Raw genomic sequence first — 23661 nt, 5'->3', positions numbered from 1 at the left:
TATTGAACATGCAAGGCACTTTGAATGACTGATTTAGGTGAGCTATTTAACCCAGATAAAGATAACCCAAACCCCACCCTAGAAACTAAAAGTAATCCTAAGGACATCATGTGATTTGCATTTATTTAGTCCACTTCAGTATCTGACCAGCTATAATGACACAGCTGCTTGTTAAACTTGTAAGTCAGCACTAATATGCTTAAATGTAGGCAAAACAGGTATCACCACTCACATGAAACCAATGAAAATACAAAAATAGTACTATTTTTCATGTGTGTATGATGGCAGTATTATTCACACAATAATAATATATTCAATACATTTAATATTGAATTACAAGCATGGAAAAGCTCTGGAAAAGACATCAACTATTACACTTTAATTGTTTTAAAGGTATTATTTTAGTGTCATGTTTCATAGGAAAACTATACTTCTCTATTATTCATCTGACATTTAAAGCTTTTTTGTATTATTTCCTAGGAATATAAAGACTTAAATCACAAAAGACAAGGTTTAAAAGGACTTTATTAAATCTGACAACTGACTAACTGGACTTTGTGCAATTAATAAGAAAATCTCATAACGGAGCAACAAAGGACAGTTCACTGATAGCACTTTTTTTTTTATTTCTGCGGTTTTTCATATCTTCAGTTCTGCAAATACAACATTTGAGTAAGACATTACTCTTTGTAGTTTACACCCACACTTCATGAGATTACTGCAGTGTGAAAAATGTCACATTGCTTCTCCTGGTGGAAGGGCCACAGAAATGACTGGGACACACAAAATTAGTCCTGCCAATACAGTTTCTTAGCTGGAAACGTTTGCATAGGACTGACTGGGTGTCTCACTGTTCTATACCTTTTTCACTTACTATTTCAATTGATATACAAATATAGTAGAGACTTTTATACACACAATCAGATTCATTATTGTGGGATCCAATTTTAAAAAGTTAATACTGAGAAAACAGTGAACTTTGTGGAGATCTCTTCTGATGCTCTGCAGAGGAGCTCATAGGTCACGACTTGCATACTGGGTTTTAAACTTACTCTTCAGACATATAAAAATGATTTAGATACTTTCTCTGTTGTAAATTCAAATATGTCCTTTAGTTTTGAAGAGTGTACTATATGCTTTACCATCAGGCTCAGCAAGAGATCTGTTATGATTGACTTGATGCTTATATTCCTAATAGGACAAGTCACTAAAAGTACTCTTCTTGTTTCCTAGAGAAATTTCATCAAATTCTTCTTGAAATGCAGGATGGGACAGGAGTTTACTGCGATTATATTAATGTATTTACTAATCAATATTAGTTTATTCTCTAAGTCTTCTTTCCAGATGCATCCAACTTATCTTGCAGGATTCATTTTCTCATGAATCGACTATAACAAACATGCTGAAAAGTACAGTATAAATTGGTTTGGTTTGGTTTGAAATCCCTTCCTCCTGGATGTTAACTGGCATTCCCAGGTTCAATGCACTCAGTCAGTAACTTGCTCAGTCTGAGTCTTCTTTGTTTTTCCAGAGGGGACGCTTCTGCTACTTCCACTCCTGTTCTTGCTGGAAGAGACATCTCCAAATGACTCTGAGTCTTTCACTTGGATTTAAGTAAGTTTTCCCATTCAACACTGGACTCACTGTTTTTAGGAATTGCTGGAAAGATTGACTGCATCTTACTTCGGAATTCTTTCATCTATAAAAGAGATTTAAAAATAAAATCAGTTAACTGCTACTAGGGAACAAATAAAGTAGCACCATGAACCCCAGGCTTATCCCACAAAACAATCTGTGTGAGATAAAGAATAAATAAAAAGCTTTTAAAATAATAGAAAACTAGGATTTTCCCTCTGATTATGTTAGTTCAATTAACGAAGTGAGAAAAAGCATTACAGGATGCACAACAATCACCCCTTCTAATGCACCACACTAGGGTGCCTGATTTGGAGTGCTTACCTGAATGATCCACTGCTGTTACATGAATTATTATACACACACACACTTAAAATATTTTTGTTTGGAGGAAAATCACCTCCATGGAATGTGCCCCTATTTTGACTGCAGTGCCTTTTTCTACAGTTGTAATGGATGAAAGGTCCAGTAGTCTGTTCAAGGATTTTAAAACAAGGGCTAAAGAAAAATGCTGTTCAGTTCTGACACCTTAGGTTTAACCCACCATGTGGATAAAGGTGACAAAACAAAGTCTCATTCAAATGTATATAAGAGTAGGAAAGAAAACAAGATTCATAACAATATATGGGACGAAGCTTTTCTTTCGCTGCTGTTAAAATGCTGTGGAAGAGGAAGTATTTCCATATTATATAGATATAGACAGATATATTATATTTATAATTTATATTTATGCTAAGAACTTTATCACCAATATGTGATTCAACAGTCCTGGAATGCCAGAACCAAACATTCATTTAAATAAAAATCACTTCTATCAGAATATTTAGACTTAGTGAGCTTCTTTCTTCCAGGAGTTTTACATGTATTTTTACATATAATATATTTTTAAAGGATAGGCATGGAAAAACCAGATCAGTGAAAATCTTGTTACACAAACAACAGGATGTACAGGGGAAGTTTTGGACTGCTATTTTTAGGAAGCTCTATGACAGAATCTATGACATTCACACAGAGAAGACAGGATGTGGTATTCAAGCACTGGATGTAATGACCTCTTGAAGAGCAAATGCAGTCTCAGGCAGTATGTTCCAGGAAATATAGATATTCCAAACAGCCACATAGGCATCTACTCTCATATGCCTACATTTTGTGTGTTATAGGTCATCAGTATTTATACAAATACCTCTGGGCTGTTTTCTCTTCAAGTCCTTCTGTGTATGAATAATTCTGACAAAGAATTTGTACTTCTTTACAGACATGGTACCAGAATGCAATTATTCAAGTTACAGCTAATACAAAGAATGAAACCATTTACAAAGAAATTACCAGTCCTTTAGTGAGACAGTAGCTAACTATGATGGATGAAACCATTTCAGAATCCAAGTTTTTGTGTAATAATGCCTGGGTACTGCTAATTAAATAAAAATATGTTATATAAAGCAGGAGGAAAATTCAGAGCCAAATTATCCTTTTTGCTTTTTCCTGATTTTGTTCCTAAGTAAAATAAATTCACTCTCTTTTTTTATAATTCATTCTGATCAGATAGTTGTTTTGATTAATTATTCCTTCTTGGTTTTTCAAAATCTTGGCCATCACCCACAATTGCTCCTAAAACTAACATTTTTGCTTCTCATTTAAAACTGAGAAGCTCTCATAGACAGCTAATGTTTCCAAAAATAATAAACACCAGTATCAGAGCTGACGTAGAGGAACAGCCCAAATTACATTAAACAATTGCTGCCAATTCAATACAAGTATTTACAGTAGGAAATGTTTTAGGAGCTTTGGCTTAGCTGTTTTTTCCAGTCCTATGTAATTAAGTTATCCCAGCTCGCGGATGGGCAGAAAGCATTCAATTTACTTAACATTTTTTGTTCCTAAAGAGTGATTCAACTCTTCTACTCTTTCATCTCACTCTAAGTATTATCTGGGTGTTTGGAACACAGGAATAGTCAAATACTAACCTGCTGTAAAATACTGTAGCTCTGTTGCTATAACCAAAGATAAAATATTCAGCATCAGCCAATGATCTGGTGCAATGTGGATTTTCTGGCTGCTTCTAAACTCAGACTTAAATTTCTCTTAGTGATAAATTTAAATGATGCAGTAATAAGCTCTAGAAGACACATTTGTTACCCCACTGAAGATGCACAAAACCAAAGGGAAACTAAAAGCAATTGTAAAAAGCCTCCAAAAAGAAGATGATGGATGGAGCAACTTAGAAATTGCAGTGATTCCACTCTGACAACTACCTCATAATTATTAACATGCCAAATCCTAACTCTTGAATGCAAAACAGTCTTGTCTGGGAAATAAAACACTACAACTCAGTTCTGAAAGAAAAAAAGGTATTTATTTAGAAAGTACTGAAACACTGCTAGCAGCTGCATATTTAAGAATATTAGATAGATTCCTGTCCCCTCAGAACATTAATTTATGTTCTGCTGGTAAAAGCAACTAATTTCCTGGAAAAGCAATTCTTCCTTAACATGTGGATCAGATCTGAAATATTCAGTGTCTTTCTTTTGCTTTTAAGACTCCCTGAGAAATTTCCTCAACCTGGTCTTCTCAGACTTTGGTGCTTATTTGTAAAACCACTTTGAAAGTGATGCTAGACTCAGCGTTTCATTTGCCACTTCCTCTCCCACCTGCCCTTTTCCACAGGCCTGCTCTGCACAAAAATAGTTTTGCATTGCAATTCACAACTTTGACCATGCTTATGTTTTCCACAGATTTTCTTTCTTTGTGATTCGTAGACACTGATCTATTTCAATAAATCATAATGCCAGGCTGATCACTACTGTGCATTGTATCCTCAGTGTAAGACTTTAGCCTGTCAGCTCTTTTTCAGTGTAACAATTCAGGTTGTCAGCTCTTTAAGAAGGACATTATTTGCAGTGACTGGCGTGGGCCTCATTAATACATTACTTCACAGTATGTCTAAAATGGAGCCTATTTCTTCCTTGTACAAAGGTCACAGCTACAAACTCTTACTAGAAGTTTTCATTTCTATAGCCCTTAAAAAATACTGTACCTGATTACTTCTCTCCACAATAGTCTTTGAGTTCTCACCAGTAAGACATTAAGCAACTTTAATTAGTACCAGTCACGGACTCCTATTTACCCCTCTCATCTCAGTCAGAAAGTGCAGTCCAGTTTTTCATTAGGGCTTTGATCTGGACCTCTAAAGAACCTTCCCTTTTCTTTCCTGTTCCACTAATAACATCAGCTTCTGAGTTTCTTCCTTCATTTACACATTTATGCTTGATGCTGTCCCAAATGCACTTCCAAATCCCAGTCACTGTCTTCCCTGAACTCAGCATTCCTCTAAAACTCACTTATCTTAAACCATGGAGAAAGCTTTCAAAGATAACTATTCTCTGATGTCACAAACTGGTGGACACCCACATATATAACCATGAAAATCACATCCCTAAGTTCCTGTCCCTTCTCTCCCACTAACAATGTGTGCCTGCTTACAAACTATTCTAATACCCCATTTTAGGCTGTAACTTCTTAATGGACAAACTTTATGATCTTAGAGGTCTTTTCCAGTCTAAATGACTCCGACTCTTTCAATCAGAGACACAGAATTCAGTCTTCTGGGCCTTGACTGATCAAACTCTATTTAATATATTTTTATAATTAGGACTAAATTTGGCCTCCAAAGTACCTCACACTGCCTTCCAGGTTGTTCTTGCTTGCTTTTAGTTGACACTGTCATACTAGGCCCATTGCAACTTCAAAGTATCCGTGCACTGAAAGTAAAATTTGTCCACTAAACATTTAAGTTAGTCCTTCAACAAACTGGGTTTACCAGTGTCCAGTCCTCTGGCAGTGTGGTGAGCTTCTTCTGAAGATGATTTATCAGCTTTATGTTCTATTAATACTGAACACTTGAGGTGTGAGAACTGGGACCTTGTCTTTACTTGCTTTAACTCTTGGGACAACAAACACACTTCTAGATGAGGGAAATGCTGCAATTAGGAATCTCTGTCTTGCCCTGCCTTTTCTTTTCCGCAGATGTGCAACATGAGAGGTCTCTTCTCCTCTCTCCTCCCTTCCTGGAAATCTCCTCCTCTATTTCCTCCAGATTCTACAATACTCACATCAGTGGTCTCAAATCAGAAGGCTTTAATTTAATTACAAGAGCTAATGTGCTACGTACTAAGCACTGGAATATTTAGCATAACCCACTGCAGTGGCTGTCTCTTTATTATTGTAAGCCACACTGGCACTGGGGTACTCAGTTCAACTGTGATAATGTCTTCAATTAATAGTGCAGTAAACCAAGCACTAAAAGGTGAATGTATTTTACCTCTTCCTGCTGCCTTCAGTAGTATAGGCCACTCTCAACTGCTGCTCCTGAACCTAGTGGTACATGAACAATTTGTAACACATTTCTTAACATTCCAGCATGCTCCATTCCTGCAGGCGACTCTCTGAAGTGAATTTCACTCAAGTGAATTTTATTTTTTTGTCACAGATATTACAGAGCTTTACGATGTTTTTTCTTACCAGATAAATTACAGTAACTGTTCTACCTCTGTCAGGCTTCTTTCTAAAAGGGTATCATCTACCTTACTGCATTAAATAATCTGTAATAGCTACAGATCACTGTTATTTTCTTATCTTAACCTAATGATCCTGCCTCAGATGGCAAAAAATATGGGGACCTAAAAGCATCTTCCATTTAATAATCTCTTTTTAATGTACATCGTTGACAGAATGTCACACAAAAATTGGGATAGCACTATTACTGAGAGCACTTACATGGCCGTTCATATTAAAATGAATGGAAGAGAGGCTAAAAGAGTCTATTTGATTCCTAGAATGAAAGTTTCACAAAGAAATGTTCTCTTTAATGTCTGACATTCATAATAGGACAATGCAGATTCCAGGAATTATTGGTTTCCTATTTTAGTACTCGTATTAGTAAGAACTGCTTGTATTAGCTTCCAAGTGAAATTAGGTTAGATGCCCTGAACTGGAATATCAAGGGGCAGCAGAATGCAGTATGTTCATGCCCTCAGTTCTCCTCAGCCACCATCCATTTCACAAGGCATGAAGATAAGGCAGGCAGCCCTGGATTTAAAATCTTCAGTGAGGATTGCTCTTGCCACCTTTTCCCAAATCTTAAAATGACTGCTGTTGCCCTTGTTAGCAAATGATTACCAAGGGCCACATACAGAAATAGCCAGTTATTTGTAGAAAATGACAAGTGCTGAGCCCTTGCAGGACTGGAGGAGCAGAGCAGCCAGCCTGGCAGCTCAAGGTGATTGTCCTTCTTTCAGTGTAAAATGGGGCACTCACTGAGGGTCACTCTGTGCCAGCTCTGAAATAACATGGAAAACAGAGCTCTGGTTCACATTCGTACATCTTGCACTTCACTGGAAAAAGCATCATGAACATCTGGATTTTGCAGAACTACGAGTCTATGAAAATGGCCCTGAGAGTGTCAATCCTGGCAGTAAACAACCTAATATTTTCTATGTACTCTCATAGTACCCTGTTCAGCACCCTATTTGCTAATTTCAGCACTTCAGGCATACACAGAGAAAAGCTGCAGCAGAATTGTGTTAAACCATCTAGAGATGTCAGGAGTTCATACTGGCCCTGTCTCATGGAAGCTTACACACGTGCCTAACTTTGTGCAGTGTCGAGCACCCTCTGTGAAATCAGAGGGCTATTTACAGTGCCCAAAATTAAACAAACACAGAAATACATTTTCCCATAAATTTATCTCTGTAAATCCCATGTAAGCAGGTAAAATATGTCCTGTGCTTTTTAAAAGAAAAACAACATGAAAATAACCTAAGTGAACTTTACAGGGAGAGGGGGAGAGGACCATCATTGTTTAGAGCGAAGCTGCCACAATTCCCAAACAATTTTAAGTCTGTAATAGCCTCCCACAACTACTCCATATTCTGCCTTGAATTACTGGTGAACTACAGAGAGCTGTCAAGTCACAGGGGTCAGGCTGCCTCTTTTCCAATTACTGGGTCACGTGAAGAGATAAAACACATGAAATACTTTCCTCACGTTGCTTTTCCATGAGTGCAGAAGACATGTTGCTCATTCATAAATCGCAAGGGAGCTGATCTACATCACAAACATGTTTTACTAGCCTCACTTTGGCTAATAAAAAGCCTAAAGAAAGTAAAACTGTTCTGAGTTAAGACTAGATTATTTTGAATTTAAGGAAAAAAAAAAGGACGTGGTTAGCTAATTATGTTCAATTTTTTTATTCACAGAGACAGTAATTTTGTAGACTGGATTCTGAAAAAAAAGTAATTTCCTTAAGTTCAGAAATACAGGAGTGTTCTTTTCATTTTTATACATTCCTATGTTGATATTCTGAAATAAATGTGAAAGACTTAGATTTTTGTAGTATATAGTATCTTAAAGTAAAGGATTTTTTACCATGCAGAAAAATGGAGTGTGGATATCACAGAAGAATGTGCCATTTATTTCTGCAGAATCTTACTTTCAAATCTGGGTGCCTGGAAAGGACATCCACATGATTAGTCTATTATGATGTATTAGTCATTGCCCCTTACTCACCCTGGGCAATTTGAAAAATTAGTCTTGAAATAATTTTAAATTTAAAGTAGTTAAATATCCACATTTATAAAGCTAGCTGGTTAATGGACCCAAAATCTCAGGATGAGTGCCCCAACCCTATAAATGCTTCTGTGCTGTAATCTGGATTTCTGAATTAAATTCAAAAATACAGATTGTCTGCTGAGCAACTTGAATAATTTTTTTTTTCCTCGGTGTGCCCAGGAATTATATTATAATTATAATATCATTATATTATATATGGATGGTATATCTAATCTCACTTGTGGATGGTATATAATTATAATATATACCATCCACAAGTGAGATTAGATATACCATCCACAAGTGAGTTTCAAGGCAGGGGAAAGGGCCAGCAAAAACCCAAAACTCTTCGGTGAGGTTTCAGCTTCATCACCTTGACAGGGGCTGAATTCCATGCAGAAGCTCAGAGCCAGCGTGACAGCAGAGGCAGGCAGGGACAGCCAGATGCTCCCGGGCAAGCAGAGCAGTTGGGCACTCGCAGCAAGCATGCACCGGCACGGCAAGCATGGCCACGCACCACACTTAACACAGGATGATGCCACGGGAACAAGATGTAGCACAAGTAACTCGCACCCGTCAGAGAAGCCTGGATTCAGATTCTACCTGTACATGCACAGTCTGCAGCTACACCTGGCCAAGACGGGATCAACCCACTCACACATGTAGGGTGACACAAAGGCATTTCAGACTACAGGCTTCCCAACGGGCTGGTGGCAGCCAACAGCTGCGAATCTCTCCCAGGACACAACAGCAAAACTCCTCAAGACAGCTACAGTTGCAGCCTTTCCATTTCTTGAAATACTCTCTTACAGCTGGCCCTATTCATAAAGCAGACTGTAGCAGCTTTCCAGTACAAAAATTATGATGAATCCTTGAATAAGCATTCTGCCATATCAAGTAAACAGTGAAGCTCATTGGTTTCATTTTTTTTCCTTCTTGAATAAAGTACTAGCAGTACATACGGGTGGAGTCAAGTCCTCTCCAAACCAATTAGGCAATATAAGCAGCAGAGAAAAATGCAGTACAAACAGGAGGAGGAAGTGCTAACTTGTACTAGTACTCCATCTTCTTTCTAAGAGCTTGAGTTCAAATTAGCACTGAGGAAATAAAAGAGCATTTAAAAAATGGCAGATTTGATTTATATAGAAATATGTGATCATGAAATAGCAAGGAAAAGGTAAGTTTCTATTATGCTATCAGATACAAGCACGATAAAGAATAGAAATTTCATAAATAATATTTTTGTGAGGATTGAATACAACAATAATTAAAAACTAATAACAAAATATTTAGGAATTACTCTAGGATGACTCTATTTTAGGAGATATGGTGCTTTTATAGCAATATTTACTCATTTGTGAAATAGAGTAAGAATTTCAGCCACTGCAATATACCTACACTGGGATTTATAAATCTTAGTACAATTTACAAATGCCATATTTGAAGACTATGTCTCCATGCTCTCATCTTCTGTTTTAAATTAATCCATCCTTAAAGGCAATACTACTTTGTATTTATACTGTGCCTACAACTATAGCATCACAAAATATAACAAATATCTCTCAACATAAGCAGGGGGATGTTATTTTTATGCTTAAAATGGTGATTCAGAGGTTAGATTTTTTAATGGAGAAAAGCAGTTCACTTAGGAAATGTTCTTACCATCAAAGCCACAACAAGCATATATTCTCTGCATTGCTTTTAATTGTTTTAGATGTCTCTTTATGGCCATGCAATTGTTGTAGACTCTTAATATTTTAAAGGTTAAGATCAATGAAAAACAGGATATTTAATTAGAGGACACCATAAAAGTGATAAACTAATATTTTATAAGTCTATTAGTCACAAATTGCTAAGCAACTCTTCTAACTATTTTCCCAGCTTTCCACAGAATAGCAACAATCAGAATCTCACAAGCCTACATATGAATCATCCCGACCCTTTTCCTATGGGACAGAGAATGCTTTTATTTTTAAGGAAATGAAACCTAATTTATTGAGGACATGAAGAACAAGAGGGCTTTTAAAGCATAATTTATCTTGTTTGTTAATTGTTGTACACTTCAGTCTACAAAGGCTGAGGGCATTGTTCTGCTTTTAAAAGAAGGTTCATAATGGCTGGCAGCTTAAAAAAAAGAAAGAAAAAGGAACATCAGACATAAATATGTATGTTTTAGTATCTGCTAAGTACTCTATAGCTGGTAGTTTAAATTAAAAGAAAGGTTTATAACTCCAAAGTTAACTTCTAAAAAATTCTAGAAAACTTATAGAAAATTGTCACCTGCTGTAGGTGACCCTGCCTTGGCAGGGGGATTGGACTACATGATCTGTAGTGGTCCCTTCCAACCCTAGTTATTCTGTGATTCTATAGCACTAAAATTTTCCTCAGTTTGGTTTGGATGTTGCAAGCTCAAAACCAGTAAGGTAATGCAAGGGAATATAATACCATGATGTGGAAGTTGTTAAATAGCAAATAAACTTGTTGAAAACAATGGTGCCATTTTAACACGGCACATGTCTTTCCACATTGTAAGGTGCCTCAGAGAGGAAGGCTGCAGGTACTTCTGGATGAATCCCAGATTCAGATGGGAGTGCTCTTTGGAAGCCAATCTCCCAGTTGTCCATGCTCCCTGGGCATGAGTCTCTGTAATTACTGCACAGTCTCAAAATGCATGACCAGCAGTTTCTTACGGTGACACAAATCTGAAGAAGCATTCTAGCAGTGCACATAACAGAGTCCAACTGCCAACAGGCATTCAAGGCATGGGGCAAGGCCAGTGTCAGTCCAAATTTTGAAAATTCCTAGAATAGTTGTAGATATCAGGTCCTCAGCCTGCTGATGTTTCACTGCCCCAGTGCTGCTGGTCAATGATATTCACTAATATAGAAAGAGTTTCTATGCTCAGAGACAATCAAAGGTGGTACAAATTTAAATATTTTCCCGAACAATTGCAGGAACCAAGTTAAAAAAGTCTGATTATCACTGACACCTGTTGCCTTCTGCTGAGAAGGCGGGCGACCTGGTTTCAAGACACAGCACAGCAAACCGGCCTTGCCCGGGTCACTCGGGCCACTGACATGCACAGACACCAATGTGGTGGATGGTCAAATGGTGTTTATTACCTTATCTCGTGAGGTTAAATAGTCAAGGGGTCTTACTACGTCAAAGGGGGACGGTGGGTCCGGCTAGAGTTAGTAAGGAGTGGAAAACTAGTGGAGTTAGGAGGGGCTACCTGTCTCAGGGGTGGTTGACTACTTATCGCAAGATGAAGGGGGAAGGGTCTTGCTTTCCGTCACATCCCGAAATCTTCCGTTCGCCTGTCCCTATCTACCACATCACCTGATTATTTCCTGCAAGAATTACAATATAAAAGTATATAAGCACCATCTCTTAGGTTCTAAAGAAAGATTTCTTTTGTGCTACTGAAAAATATAACTTAAACCATTATCAAACTAAGTCCTCATTGAACCATCACTTCTTCAGTTCATAATAAGAGTAGAGTGGGATTTAGTAGCGTTTATTACTTATCAGCCCGTCACCAGATTACAACAGCAGATTACAACTGCAATCAGGGAATGTTAACAACCTAACCAGACACAGCGCAAAATCTTTTATATTCCTTACCAAGACATAAAGATCAGTTACTTACTCTCACCCCTGGGTTTTGATGCTGGCATAAAAGCAGCAGCCTGTAAAGCTATAGGGAACCATCTTTAACAATAAAGCCATTTAAGAGCTGGAAGCAGGCATTGTCACAGCACTGTTTTAAGAACTAAAGAACCACAAAGATTAAATAAAAATCTAGAATCACCAATCTGGTGCATCACCTCAGTGCCTGGAAGGAATCTTAACAACAACTTGCTTCTAGGGCAAACACAGGCTGTCTCAGAAGGTGTGAGGATGAGGCATCCTGAACTGTGGCTTCAGTTTCCTTCCACGACACAAACTGCTGTGCAATCACACCACTAACACAGATTAATTACAACTCATCACGGAAATATCACTCCACTTTGCTCTTGTCGTCTCATCTCTGACTTTGGAAGCGATGACAAGATAATTTAAACAGCCACAAAGCTTAGGGTAATACATACTTTATCAATGGCTCTCTGTCCATCAATAATTCACGCTCACAGGAAACACGTATCCCACCGTGAGAAGAATTTGGCAGCGATGGCCAGTGAAGCCGCTCTGCTGGGGCAGCACGGTTCGGCAGTGCAGCACGGCTTGCCTAAAGCCCGGCTGGCTGCGGGACACAGCCGCAGTCCCTGGATCAGGGATGAGCCGGGACCTCGGCGCGGCCGCTGCAGTTCCCGCCGGCGCCACCGGGTGTCGCTGCGAGGCAGCGGCGGCGCCCCGGCCGCGCCCGGCGCCGGGGGAGCCGCCGGGAACGGGGCAGGAACGCAAACCCGAGGGCAGGAAAACAAACCCCAGAACCCAGCCGGGACTGGGTGGCAGCAGCGCCCGCCTGGCTCAGTTCTGCACTCCAGGTGTGCGGGAGAGGCTCGCCATCGCTTCCTGCCGGGCCGGGCCGCTCACAAGGCATTCCCGGCCGTGGCACAAGGATCAGGGCTGCCCAGTGACTCCGACTGCACATCCCACTGCCTTCAGGGCGGGGTGCGGCTGCCGTGGGCAGCGCTCAAAGCACCAAAAGCACCGAGCACACCTTGCACTGCACTGCTCCAACCTCAGTGAGCAGCTCTGCTCTTCTTCTCCAACCCAGCCAGCCCTGCCCCGGTGTGCTGCGGGCCAGCCAGGACGGGAACTGCCCCATGGCCTCCCTGGCCACGCCAGTCCCACGTCAAGATCTGCTGGCTCTTTTACTCCTTTTGGTGTGGCTTCTGCCAACCCACCATATCTCATTTTCCATTGAGGCCTCTCGTACTTTACTCTTTCAGATTACTCGAGACATTAAACACTTAATTCAGTCTTACTTGGAACTCTCCTTCAAACAATGCAAGTGTTCAAAGTCAAGTCCTTTATTCACCAAGATCCCACCTAGAGAGTCACAGGGAGTGAGCTGGCAAAGGATTTGAGAGAGTAATGGAACAGAGGTGCTCCTACATGCAAATGAAGCATCCTTTTTGTTTGCTAAATGAAACACCTGCACTGCTTATAATCAGAATTTTACTATCCTTCACAATTACTACTGAGAAACAATAGTAGTACCATCTTTCTCCTTTATATATGCTTTGCTGAATATATAAATAATTGCCATGTAAGGCAAAGGTATTCATTCCTAGTCCTAAAGAGGATGCAAACAGCTCTCCCAAACTTATAGCTGCAGGGGACTCTTTAAGTCATGGCTCATTACTAGGCGCAAACAAAAATGCTCACATGAAATTTAGTGCTTGCACTCAACACTATGAAATACTGGAACATTATCAATTTACTGTACATTATCAATCAATACTGAACATTATTAATTGCTGTAGCTGCTATCCTGGGAAGTACAAATGCTTCCCGAGCCTCTTTGCCCTGACATGACATGTCAAGGACCACCATTCTCACACACAGAATGGGGACAGTCTTCTGTCCCCTTGCCACTTCTAGAAAGCAAGCTGGCTTCCTTTCAGTTTTTCTTACATCCTCTGTGCCCTAATGCAAAAAATAGAACTTGGACAATTAACTGTATTGCTCTAAAATCAGGATTCGGGGGGGTAGCCTTCAGTTCGATAAGCAAAGTTAGCAGTTACTATTTTAGTCTCTAAATTAGAACACTGCAGGGAGTGTAGAGAGTGATACCTCTCTTTTGTGAGGTATCTGAAACATCTGTGCAAATAAACAGAAAGGAGGACAAAACTGTTCTTCCCCCTAAACTGTCTCCTCCCACAGCATGCCATTTTTTTCAGATATAAGAACACATTCCCTGTTTGCACACATTCTGGTTAGTCATTCTACAGGTGGTGAATGAAGGTGTAATTCTTAGGCTGAAGTAGTATAGAGATGCCATCCCAAGATGCATTACCCAAGGAAAAATTTGAGGGGATCATACTTGCTACTCACACTGTGCACGCCCAGAGCCTTCCAGATGGCAAAACTCAGCAATCCAACTCCGCACCATGCGTAGAGTGAGCCCCACCCTAGGGCTCGTAAGGCCAGTGATGAACCACTCTCTGGTAGTGCAGCTGTGGCAGTAATCCCCTAGAACCAAAGGTAAAAAGTTTATAACAAAGTGAACAATAATTGGGAAAAAAAAAAAACAAAGAAAGTTGGTGATTTAGATTTTTTCCTGACCTGTCAGTTGCACTAGTGTGGCCACAGAAAATCTTATGGCTGTCAACATACCTCAAGAGCCAAGAAAGGGGCTGGATGAAGTGCCTTCCTACGAGGAACAGATTTCATAGTTGCTAGTGCCTCCTGGGGATGACTTTCATTGCCCAGAAATACCAGAGTCAGTTGTTCCATGGGCACAAGAATCCAACAATCAGTTACATCACCAGTCAAAATACAAAACTGAATCTAAACCAGTCACAAGCCTTTAGGCCAGTGAACATAATCACTGCATGTCATTGATTTTGGTACCTTTTCAAGGGGGGCAACTGATAGCCTATAGGTCTTTATCTGCACTTCTGGAACCTGCAAGAACACAAGCAGTTTTCATCTGGACATGGAAAGGGTATTGCAGTGACCCAGGGACCAATTTAAGAGGGCTACAACTCTGAAGAAGCTCTGGAAACTATTAGGGAAAATTCTGTAAAAGCAAACAACGCTGAACCCATTCCCCTGCAGAGTTCACCAAGCAACAACACTGAAAATGCTGTGTGGTCTCCACACTTCTCATTTTTATCAGAAAACACCTACAAGAGTAGGTGGTTTTAAGATACTGCTGCCATAGAAGTTTGCCATGAGATGTGTCCTGAAAACACAAGTACCTTGAAAATGCTATCACTTGGAAAAGCCACCTCAGGCCAAGAATGCAGCCTTGGCTATGATGGGGTCCCAACCATAAGGAAGCCTCTCTGTCACAGCACATAAATGGACATTGCAGCTTCCAGGCGTGCCAGGCACCTGCTGGGTGGCATCAATTCATGTGCACCTCACACTCCCTGCCAGCCAACCATTCTCAGCTCACAATGCCCATAGTACTGCACCTATTTGGTACACCAAAACTTCACTGCAGCCACAGCAGCAGTGACACAGACAGAATTCTCTTGTTCACAGTGGCAACTGCCATTCAGAGGATTTTTTTCCCCTCTGAAGGATCACTGTTCAGTTGCTCACATGCAAACACAGATTTCAGATGCTAATTGTTAAAGACTGGCATTTATAGTCCTTACACAACTCAACAGTTCTACTTAACTGGGTATCTTGGAAAAAAAACCAACTAAGTATTGCTCGGGGGTAACATAAATGAGATTGCACATGAAATTACACAAAAATATTTCATCTATAATCTAAAATATTGAAAAGCAAAATTAACTTGTGGAAGGATCAAAAATACTTTTCTCCAAAACATGCCAAATAACTGGTGGGTTTTTTTTTTTCTCATCGCTAAATGTGGGGGGAAAATATTTTGTATTCTTGCTTTAAAAAAGCTTTAAATTTTTAACTTCTTTTGAAATGCTTTCTTCTTTGATACAATTAAACATACTTAATGTCTATCACTATGGTCAGTCAAAAAGCACCGGGAGTTTTTCTCCTCTTGGCTTTGTATTTATTGAAATGTTAAAACGATCCTTAGACAGTCCTCAGCGTTGACACTCTCCCTTGGGATTCAGCTGTAGGCACAGGTACCCAAGGACAAATATGCACTTGGAAAGGGCACAAGCAAAACATATCTTGACCCTTATTTATTCCGATTTGGACATCCCGAAGTGGAAGCTGTTAACGAAAACAATATTCTGTAAGCAAATACACACAAACAGCAAAGATCTCTAGTCACGCTATAGTATCAGGTCCTATTATCTCCTTACCACAGATAATGAACTATTATAACTCCTTCAGTAGAGACTGCTCTGAGTATTGAAATGCTGATTACTTTTGACATTTTTCCTGCTTCCATAGTCTAACCATATATAACAACACCGAAAAAAAATGGCCCCATTTGGAAGATGGGAAATGAATGGACAAAAATATCCTCTACACAGAATCTTTAAATAGGAGTCATTATCTGTGAAAATTGCTGGAAAAAATCCAACCAACTACTATTTAAATGCTTGATTGTCCCAGAAAAATAGTGGTAAGTGGAAACAACTGATCTGGTTTTACTGACTGCAGTCAAACAGGGTTCAGTCACAGGCTGATTCCTCAGGGTACTTAAGTTGACAGATAAGGGTTTCTGTAAACAGGACAGCTGGTTAAATGATTATCAGATACGGTGCTCAGAGTATCAAGAAAGCTGATTAATGAAATGCTAAAAAATTTAAAAGGACAATGGTAGCACAGAAGAAAAAGGTGACACCAACAAAAAAAATTTTTAAGAGAATTGAATTTATTCACTAACCTGCTATTCTATGTTCAAATTCTTTTCTCATCACTAATCTTATGTATTTTTGAAAAAAAAAATTCATTAATTTAAAAAATGAGCTTTTAAACAATATTGAGTCATTCCAGAATTAACGGATTTGTTTTCCAAATATATGCTGCTTTTTTCATTTAGTTGGTTTTTGTTATTTTGTTTTCTTCTGGAAGATATAAACAGGAAGTGGGAGAAGGAAAAAAATCATTGCTTTTTCATTCAGACACAGGCCTTGATTGTGTAACTGCCCCTTTGTGTGCAGAGCGTGTCTAAAAGGAAGAAGCGCCTAAAATAAAGTGTGTTCAACTGCTTTGCTTGATTGTTTCAGTGTGGTTGCTCTTTTGTGTGACCTAATCCATTGTGAAATTAAACACCTGGATAAATGCTGGTAAAACTGGACACTTCTCAGAAGGAAGCTGCTGCAGCTGAGCATTTAAGTTTAACAAAAAAATCCCATCAATTAACCAGGATCATATCACCAACCCAAGAGCAGATGTATTGGTGCTTCACTGGAACAGGAATAAAATGCCAGAAACTGAGGGCTGGTAGAATTAATTCTTTCAACACCAGTGCTGGCTGATGTTGGCTTAACGTACCTGTCAAAATATGTTAAGGCCTCGCCTTAACATGGACAAAAATAATATTTAGGCATTAAACATCTAAAAAAGGTGAAATCTTCTATAGTTATTATTATACATGATGTATTATTAAGAGCTACTTGGAGTAAGTAAGAATGCTAATGCAAAACATCATTGGTATCTTGGAGAGCTTCTATAGAGAGTTAAGCCATTCTCAAAGTCTAGTCTTTCCTTTTTTAAACTGCTCACTGACAAGTACCTTAACAAAAAAGTATCTTTCTACATTCTGGAGTATTGAAGTCGAGGGACCCATGAAATCAGATTTTTGCTAGCAAACTCTTGTAATTCTTTTGCACAAATAGCAGCAGATACAGTTTTCAGCAAAGATCAAAATTATATATATCACTTGAAGACATTTCTAGCATATATATTCTCAGATGTCAATCCAATGTCACTCTTGATAAATTTCACACTGATAATAGACAGACACAGCTCAGACACCCAGGAATAGATGCAAGCTGGAAAAAATGCAGTGCTCAAGAGAAAGGAAGTTAAAAAAAAAGATAGTAAAAAAGGAGACAATTTCCTTATTGCAATGTATTTCCATAGCTTGTGAAATAACTTCTCATAAAGTTTTCTATTTTGTCTATTTCAAAAAAGAAACTCACGCTTATTGTTTCTGTTAAAGCAACGGATGAGTTATGACACATCAGCCTACAGAGGAAAGCAGGAAAGCAAATGAAGGATCTCATGCTCTTTGACCAGAAAGGGAGATTATGAGTGATCAGAAATGAAGGATCTAATATGAAGTACAATGGAAGAATTTTTTTCTCTTGATATGCATTGAATTAACTTGATATGTTATTGAATCATCATAAAAAAAATTGATCAGTTCTTAATTCCCTAAGATCATCTGTAACACATGTTGCATTTTAAGAGCTTGGTGACGATGAGACTGATCAATTTTAAGGGCCTATGTTTTACATTTTTGGCAATCACAAAAGCATTAGTGAGGAAAAAAGCATCCTTCAATTAAACGTGCTTTGTTTCAAACTAATACACCAACACGGTATAGCTGCTAGTTCTGCTTTGCAGTTTTTTTCTTCATAATGCAGAAGTGGATACAGTTAGTAATTGCACGAGCTCAGATTCATTCTGGCCATGAGGTTTCACAGTCCCATAGTACTCATTCTCATCCTTCCCTTTACACAGTGGGATGGGAGTGGAGAGCTTTAATTTTGACTAAATGATCCCACTTACATATTCCACAGACCTTTTACCTCCTCATTCCCATCCTTACTGCAGTCACCTAGCTTCGAGAATAACTGCAGCACTATGAGACTGGATCCCTGAGGTGATGCAGGCTCATGTCTACAGTGTGCTCACATCACAGAATTAAAAGAGATCAGTAACTATATTTCACTCACTAGAAGTATGATTCCAGCAAACAGTGTAAGCATTATGTATGTCAGCTAATCTCAAGTACTAAAGTACTTAGCAGAGCCAACTCTGAATCGATTTTTAAATTAATCCTACACCTGTACTGAATTCAATTAAATCTAGTGCCCTTATCATCAACTCTGCCAAGTTCCACGTATATCATCATGTCAATAAAACATTCAATGTATTCTTATTTCCTGTGTATCACTATTGGAAAATGGCTTAAAAGAACAAACCTTACTGAACCAGTCTGGGTTCTTCTTCTTTGTCATTGCAAGTGTAGTGCCAAAACCTGCTATCATTCCTGCTGTAGCAACAGTACCTAGAAAAATTCCACCTGCCAAGAGAAGTTGAAGAAATAAAAATCAAGACTTTGCTACTTAAGGGGAAGAAAAAAAACCAACCTACCTATTTAGAAAAAAAAAATCTGAAAATATCTGTTAGCACATGCTAAAGGGAAAGACCCAGTTGTCCACATTTTTTATGCTAACTCAGTATGACAAAACAGCAAACCAAAGAGTTAGTTCTATGAAACAGGGCATTTTGAAAATAATGGCATGTGTATGTATTTTCAAGCCACACACAAAAATTCAAATCCCAGGATGCCTTTTTTGCAGTACTTTGACATTCCACAGCCAGCCAACTAAAATCATCTTGTTCTATGGTGACATCTCACCCTCCCCTAAATGGGAAATGTAATTGGTTTTGTTGCACCACTTGTGATTTCAAATGGCAACCACCAGTTCCTCTGAATACCATTACATAAGGAACACTTGTTCTTCAGCTTTATGTTTTAATGCTCTATTAAAAAAAAAAAAAATAATTTAATTCTTTTCATTAAAAAAGAAAGCAAATTACACCAGCAAAAGCTATCCCAAGGAAGGAAGCATCCCTTGCTTTTCAGTCCTTTCAGTGTTTCCAAAGTCACTTGAGGTACCTTGATCCTTTCTAGCTCTTGCACCAAAGGCACATGCAGCCATACCTGCCCACTTTTAAGAAAAAGGCTTGTTATTGAGACTTCCTGCACTGTAGAAACAATCCCGATTCATATTAAAATTTTAAAATTCAGGGGATTCCATGTTCTTCCTTTGCAGGTATTGATACCCATCCTGTTTCCCCTTTCCTAACACCCGTTAGGTAATTTTAAAAAGGTCTGAATAGGAAGTAAGAAAAAATACAGTTAAGTTAGGTCTCACTTTTTAAAAAGTTATTGATCTGATTACTGCGATCAGAAAGTTTCCTGTACTCGTGTCAGCAAAGTCTGTAAGGTACCTCCTCTGCCCGGGAGCACAAAGATTTTGCACCCTGGCCGAATTATGTAGTCCACTAAGTTTTACGTTTCCAGGTCTGGTAACCAACATTTCCGCAGTTCCAGACACAATAATTGGCGGCGATACGTCCATCCTCTGGACGAGGCTGCCCGGGACGTCCCGGCCGGCGGCGCTGGGACGGGGCCGCATGAGCCCCGGCCTCCGCTCCGCCTCAGGACGCGGGGAGACAGAGCAGACATCGGGAGCAGCCCGGACTTAGGGATAAAAATTACAGTATTATAAAAATATAAAGCCTCACAGCGCCGCCAGCCTGCCGTGCGCCCGCTGCCCTGCAGTTGTGTGCGGCTGCGGAGACTCTGGCTCTGCCCTGGCCGCGGTTCTCCCGGCTCGGATGCAGCCCGGGACGCCGGCTCCTTCCCTTAGGGAATCCGCAGCGCTGCCTGGAGCCCGCAGGAGACGCCTTTTCCCGAGGGCTCCTGCCCCCTCGGGCCCGGCAGTGCCGAGCGCGGACCCCCTCAGGGCTGAGCTCCCTCGCGGGCAGGAGGCGGCTCCGCTCCGCGCCCGTCCCGCCCGGCTGCCGCGCCGGGCCCGCTGCCCCGGGGGAGGGCGGCTGAAGGGTGACCGGCGCCGCTGCTGCCAAAGGCGAGGGGAAAGGCGGCCGGCGCTGCAGGGGCTTCCTTACTGTGTCCAGAAGCCTCAGCGAGGCCATTCCCAAACGTCTCACTTCTCCCCAGGGACGGGAGAGAGGGACGAGACCTGGGGCTACGGCAAGGGGAGCACGGCTGGGGACGGGCTTAGGCCTGCCGCACACGCGGCTGCTCGTCCCTGACCCGTCAGGGGGAGGAGAGGAAGGCTATCTGCACCTTTGATTAAGAAGAGCTTGTCCTGGGATGCCGCAGAGCTCCCAGCCCCCCGGGGCAGGGACAGCCCGCGCCCGGGGTCCAGCGGCGCTGCAGCCACAGCCCCGTCAGGGACGGCCCCGCCGGCAGCCGCCCCCATGGCCCGGGCACGGAGGAGGAGGCGGCGGCGGCTGCAACCCGGAAGGAAAGGGAGCTGGGCTGGGACACGCAGCCGCCTTCCCTCCTCCTTCCCCTCCGCGGCCGCGCAGCCAGGCGGGATCCAGCGGCATCACGGGCGCGGGCGGAGCTGCCGCCCCCTTAGGATGGTCCTCCCCGCCTTGGGGCGTGTTCAGCGTCCCGAGAGTCCAAATCGCGGAGGGGGAAAATCGGAAAAAGTTGTCAAAGCCTCTTTTAAATCGAGTCTTTTTTTAGCAGACTCATAAGGGTTTTGGTTTGGAGGTTTTTTTAATGTCCTTGGGACAGATCCCGTAGTGGGCTTTAGCAAATAAAACTGGAAGACACTCTTTAATTCCCAGGAATTCTTGATGAAGAGTGTTGCTTTAAAGTACATGTTTTCCTTCCAAATTGTCATTCTTTCAAGTTATGTAAATAGTTTTTCACGCTACAAGAACATACAAGTGGGGTTTTTTCATCTCTGCATCACCCTAATTCTCAGCTGCTGATGATTATGAATGGATGTGATACCTAATTTCATCATTTTATCAAACAGTGTACTAACTTAAGATTCAGTATGGACAGGTAAAGTGTATTTTTAGTTGTAACAATCAGTACTTCAACAGCAAACAAAGAATGTAAATAAAAGTGTTTCTTCTGCAGCTTCCTTCTATCTTTTAACATATTTTATAGCTTGTATCTAAGGGTCTAATTATAGGGACTGGGTTGCTAGGCAAAAAATTAGTATTTTGGGAAGCTTCCTGTTCACGATACTTCTAAAAACCAATCCAAAGCTGTTTCCTAATAGTCCATGTGCTGTGTAAATGAAACAGTATTTTACACAGAGAGCCCATCACTAACTCATTTTTTTCTAACCTGGACAGCAGGCAAATGACTCCTCCTTTCCTCTAGTCTTCTTTTTCCCATAAAAAAAAACCCAAAGCCCCATGTGCGCTTTGGAATAGAATTGGACTTTGCCACAAATAATAAAAAAATCTCCTGGAAAAGCTTAGAGAAGGACATCTTAGAAAAACTTCAGTGTGACAATGTGAAAACAAGAAATTACTTTTTATATAAAGTATTTAAATTTATTAGAATGCATGAAACTAAAACTGGAGCATGCATGTCATTTTGATTGTAATTGGTGTCAAGATCATCACTGCATCTGATAGAGGAATCCTTGAACTGTGAGAGAATTAGGTTATTGTGTCTGTTGTATTATTTTGTGTCTTTGATGATAAAAATCCTGTATTTTCTTCTCAGGATAGTTTTTTGAGTTCACATAGATCAAGATATCACTTTCTTTCAAATTTTTCCAGAACCAAGAAGAAAGAGAAGAGAAAGGTATAATGGTGTTATTTAATCCTGATTTGAACAATGCCAAGAATCTATATTTAAGAGAGTCAGATCAGATCTGTCTCTAGTAATCATTCAGAGAGACTGAAAAAGACCATGAAATCCACTCCGAATAACTAATTCTTACTGTTGTAAATTTTACTTGCTTTAAAAAACCCAAGAGATACTCAGCAGAATTGTGTTCATTTAGGTTACAATATGAATCTCTTCTTGATGTATAATTGCATATAATATAATGCTTTTTTTTCCTTTTTATTGCAAAAAACTTAGTAAGCCAAAAGCGGACAGTAAGAGGGAACTAATGTGTTCCACTTCAAAGGATGTGTAAATCTCCACTTGTGATTCTGATGTTATGGTTAGGAATTTCATAACAACCGCTGGGTTTTAACAAAAAATTGGTAACATGGTGCCTCTCCTATGGGAGTTCATATTTTTGTACAGTATTGGCGAGGGAGGAGTGTGGAGGGTAAGCAAGAGCACAAGGAAGAAAATAAATTTTAAAATAAAACCAAAGAAAGAAGTTAGCATAAATATATTCCCTAAGAGATTTTTATAACCCTTGCAAACACGTGGCATTGCTGCCAATAAGGAGCTTTATCAAGAAACAGAACCCCAGTGTGCAAACTTCTTAACATAATGCTGTGAGATATTTCAGTCCTGGCTTGTGTGTCTGCTGCTCTCCTTCCTCTCTGGTGCAGGACTGCGCAGTGGTACCTGGCCATCTCCACTAACAGTGAGATCCACTTGAGGACCAAGCTTGCAATTTAGGTATTCAGAGGCAAAGCTAGTTGATAAGCTGGCTGGGACTTAATAAAGGCAGTAATTTGTTATGTTCACTAAGTTATCTGTCTGATTTATATAGCCAAAAGTCTTGAGTGCCACTGCAAAAAATGTTGGCACCTGAGACACAGAATCCTGTTTGGAGTTTGAAAATCCAATTCAAAACATAGAGCAGGTTGATTTGAATACTGGTTAAACTGACATATTCAGTAACTGAACTGGATTATGTAAAAGAACTCGGGAAAGAGCCGAACACTGGTTTTGGAAAGAGAGAAAAATGCAGCAGTTGAGCTGCCCTTTGGCTCTCAGGAGAGCTGAGCTTTATTCTCTGCCTGACTCACTGGGGTAATTTCCTCTATTTATGGCAGCTTTGATATTCCTGAAAGCACCATGCAGCATCAGCACTGTGTACAGGCAGGGGCATGAAGAAACCAGTTACATATTTCCAAACAATTTTCTAGTCAATTGGACAAGAAATTAAAGTGTTCTGCAGCTATGATTTGGTTTCTGCAGAAATCTCTTTT

The 23661-nt window shown here is 40.1% G+C and overlaps 1 protein-coding gene across 3 annotated transcripts; it reads right to left on the bottom strand.

The window, feature by feature from the left end:
- Positions 1-507: 507 nt before the first annotated feature.
- On the bottom strand, positions 508-21084 carry TMEM242 (transmembrane protein 242). 3 transcript variants are annotated; one of them, XM_053939599.1, is made up of 4 exons: positions 20287-20511; positions 18954-19054; positions 14245-14382; positions 508-1699 (listed from the first exon to the last, which is right to left on the bottom strand). In XM_053939599.1, the coding sequence occupies exons 2-4, from the start codon at positions 19017-19019 to the stop codon at positions 1601-1603; spliced, it is 303 nt and encodes a 100-aa protein (XP_053795574.1). In that variant the 5' UTR covers positions 19020-19054; positions 20287-20511; the 3' UTR covers positions 508-1600. The 3 variants fall into 3 exon arrangements, with proteins under 3 accessions (XP_053795574.1, XP_053795572.1, XP_053795573.1); XM_053939597.1 differs by lacking the exon at positions 20287-20511 and adding an exon at positions 20852-21073 and having other exon boundaries at positions 1617-1699; positions 14234-14382; XM_053939598.1 differs by lacking the exons at positions 508-1699; positions 14245-14382; positions 20287-20511 and adding exons at positions 15693-16062; positions 20852-21084.
- Positions 21085-23661: the final 2577 nt, after the last annotated feature.

Source organism: Vidua chalybeata, chromosome 3, assembly GCF_026979565.1.
Source record: "Vidua chalybeata isolate OUT-0048 chromosome 3, bVidCha1 merged haplotype, whole genome shotgun sequence".
Classification (NCBI taxonomy): Eukaryota; Metazoa; Chordata; class Aves; order Passeriformes; family Viduidae; genus Vidua; species Vidua chalybeata.
The sequence above is the reverse complement of the archived record's forward strand: the minus strand, read 5'-3'. Positions and strand labels throughout refer to the sequence as shown.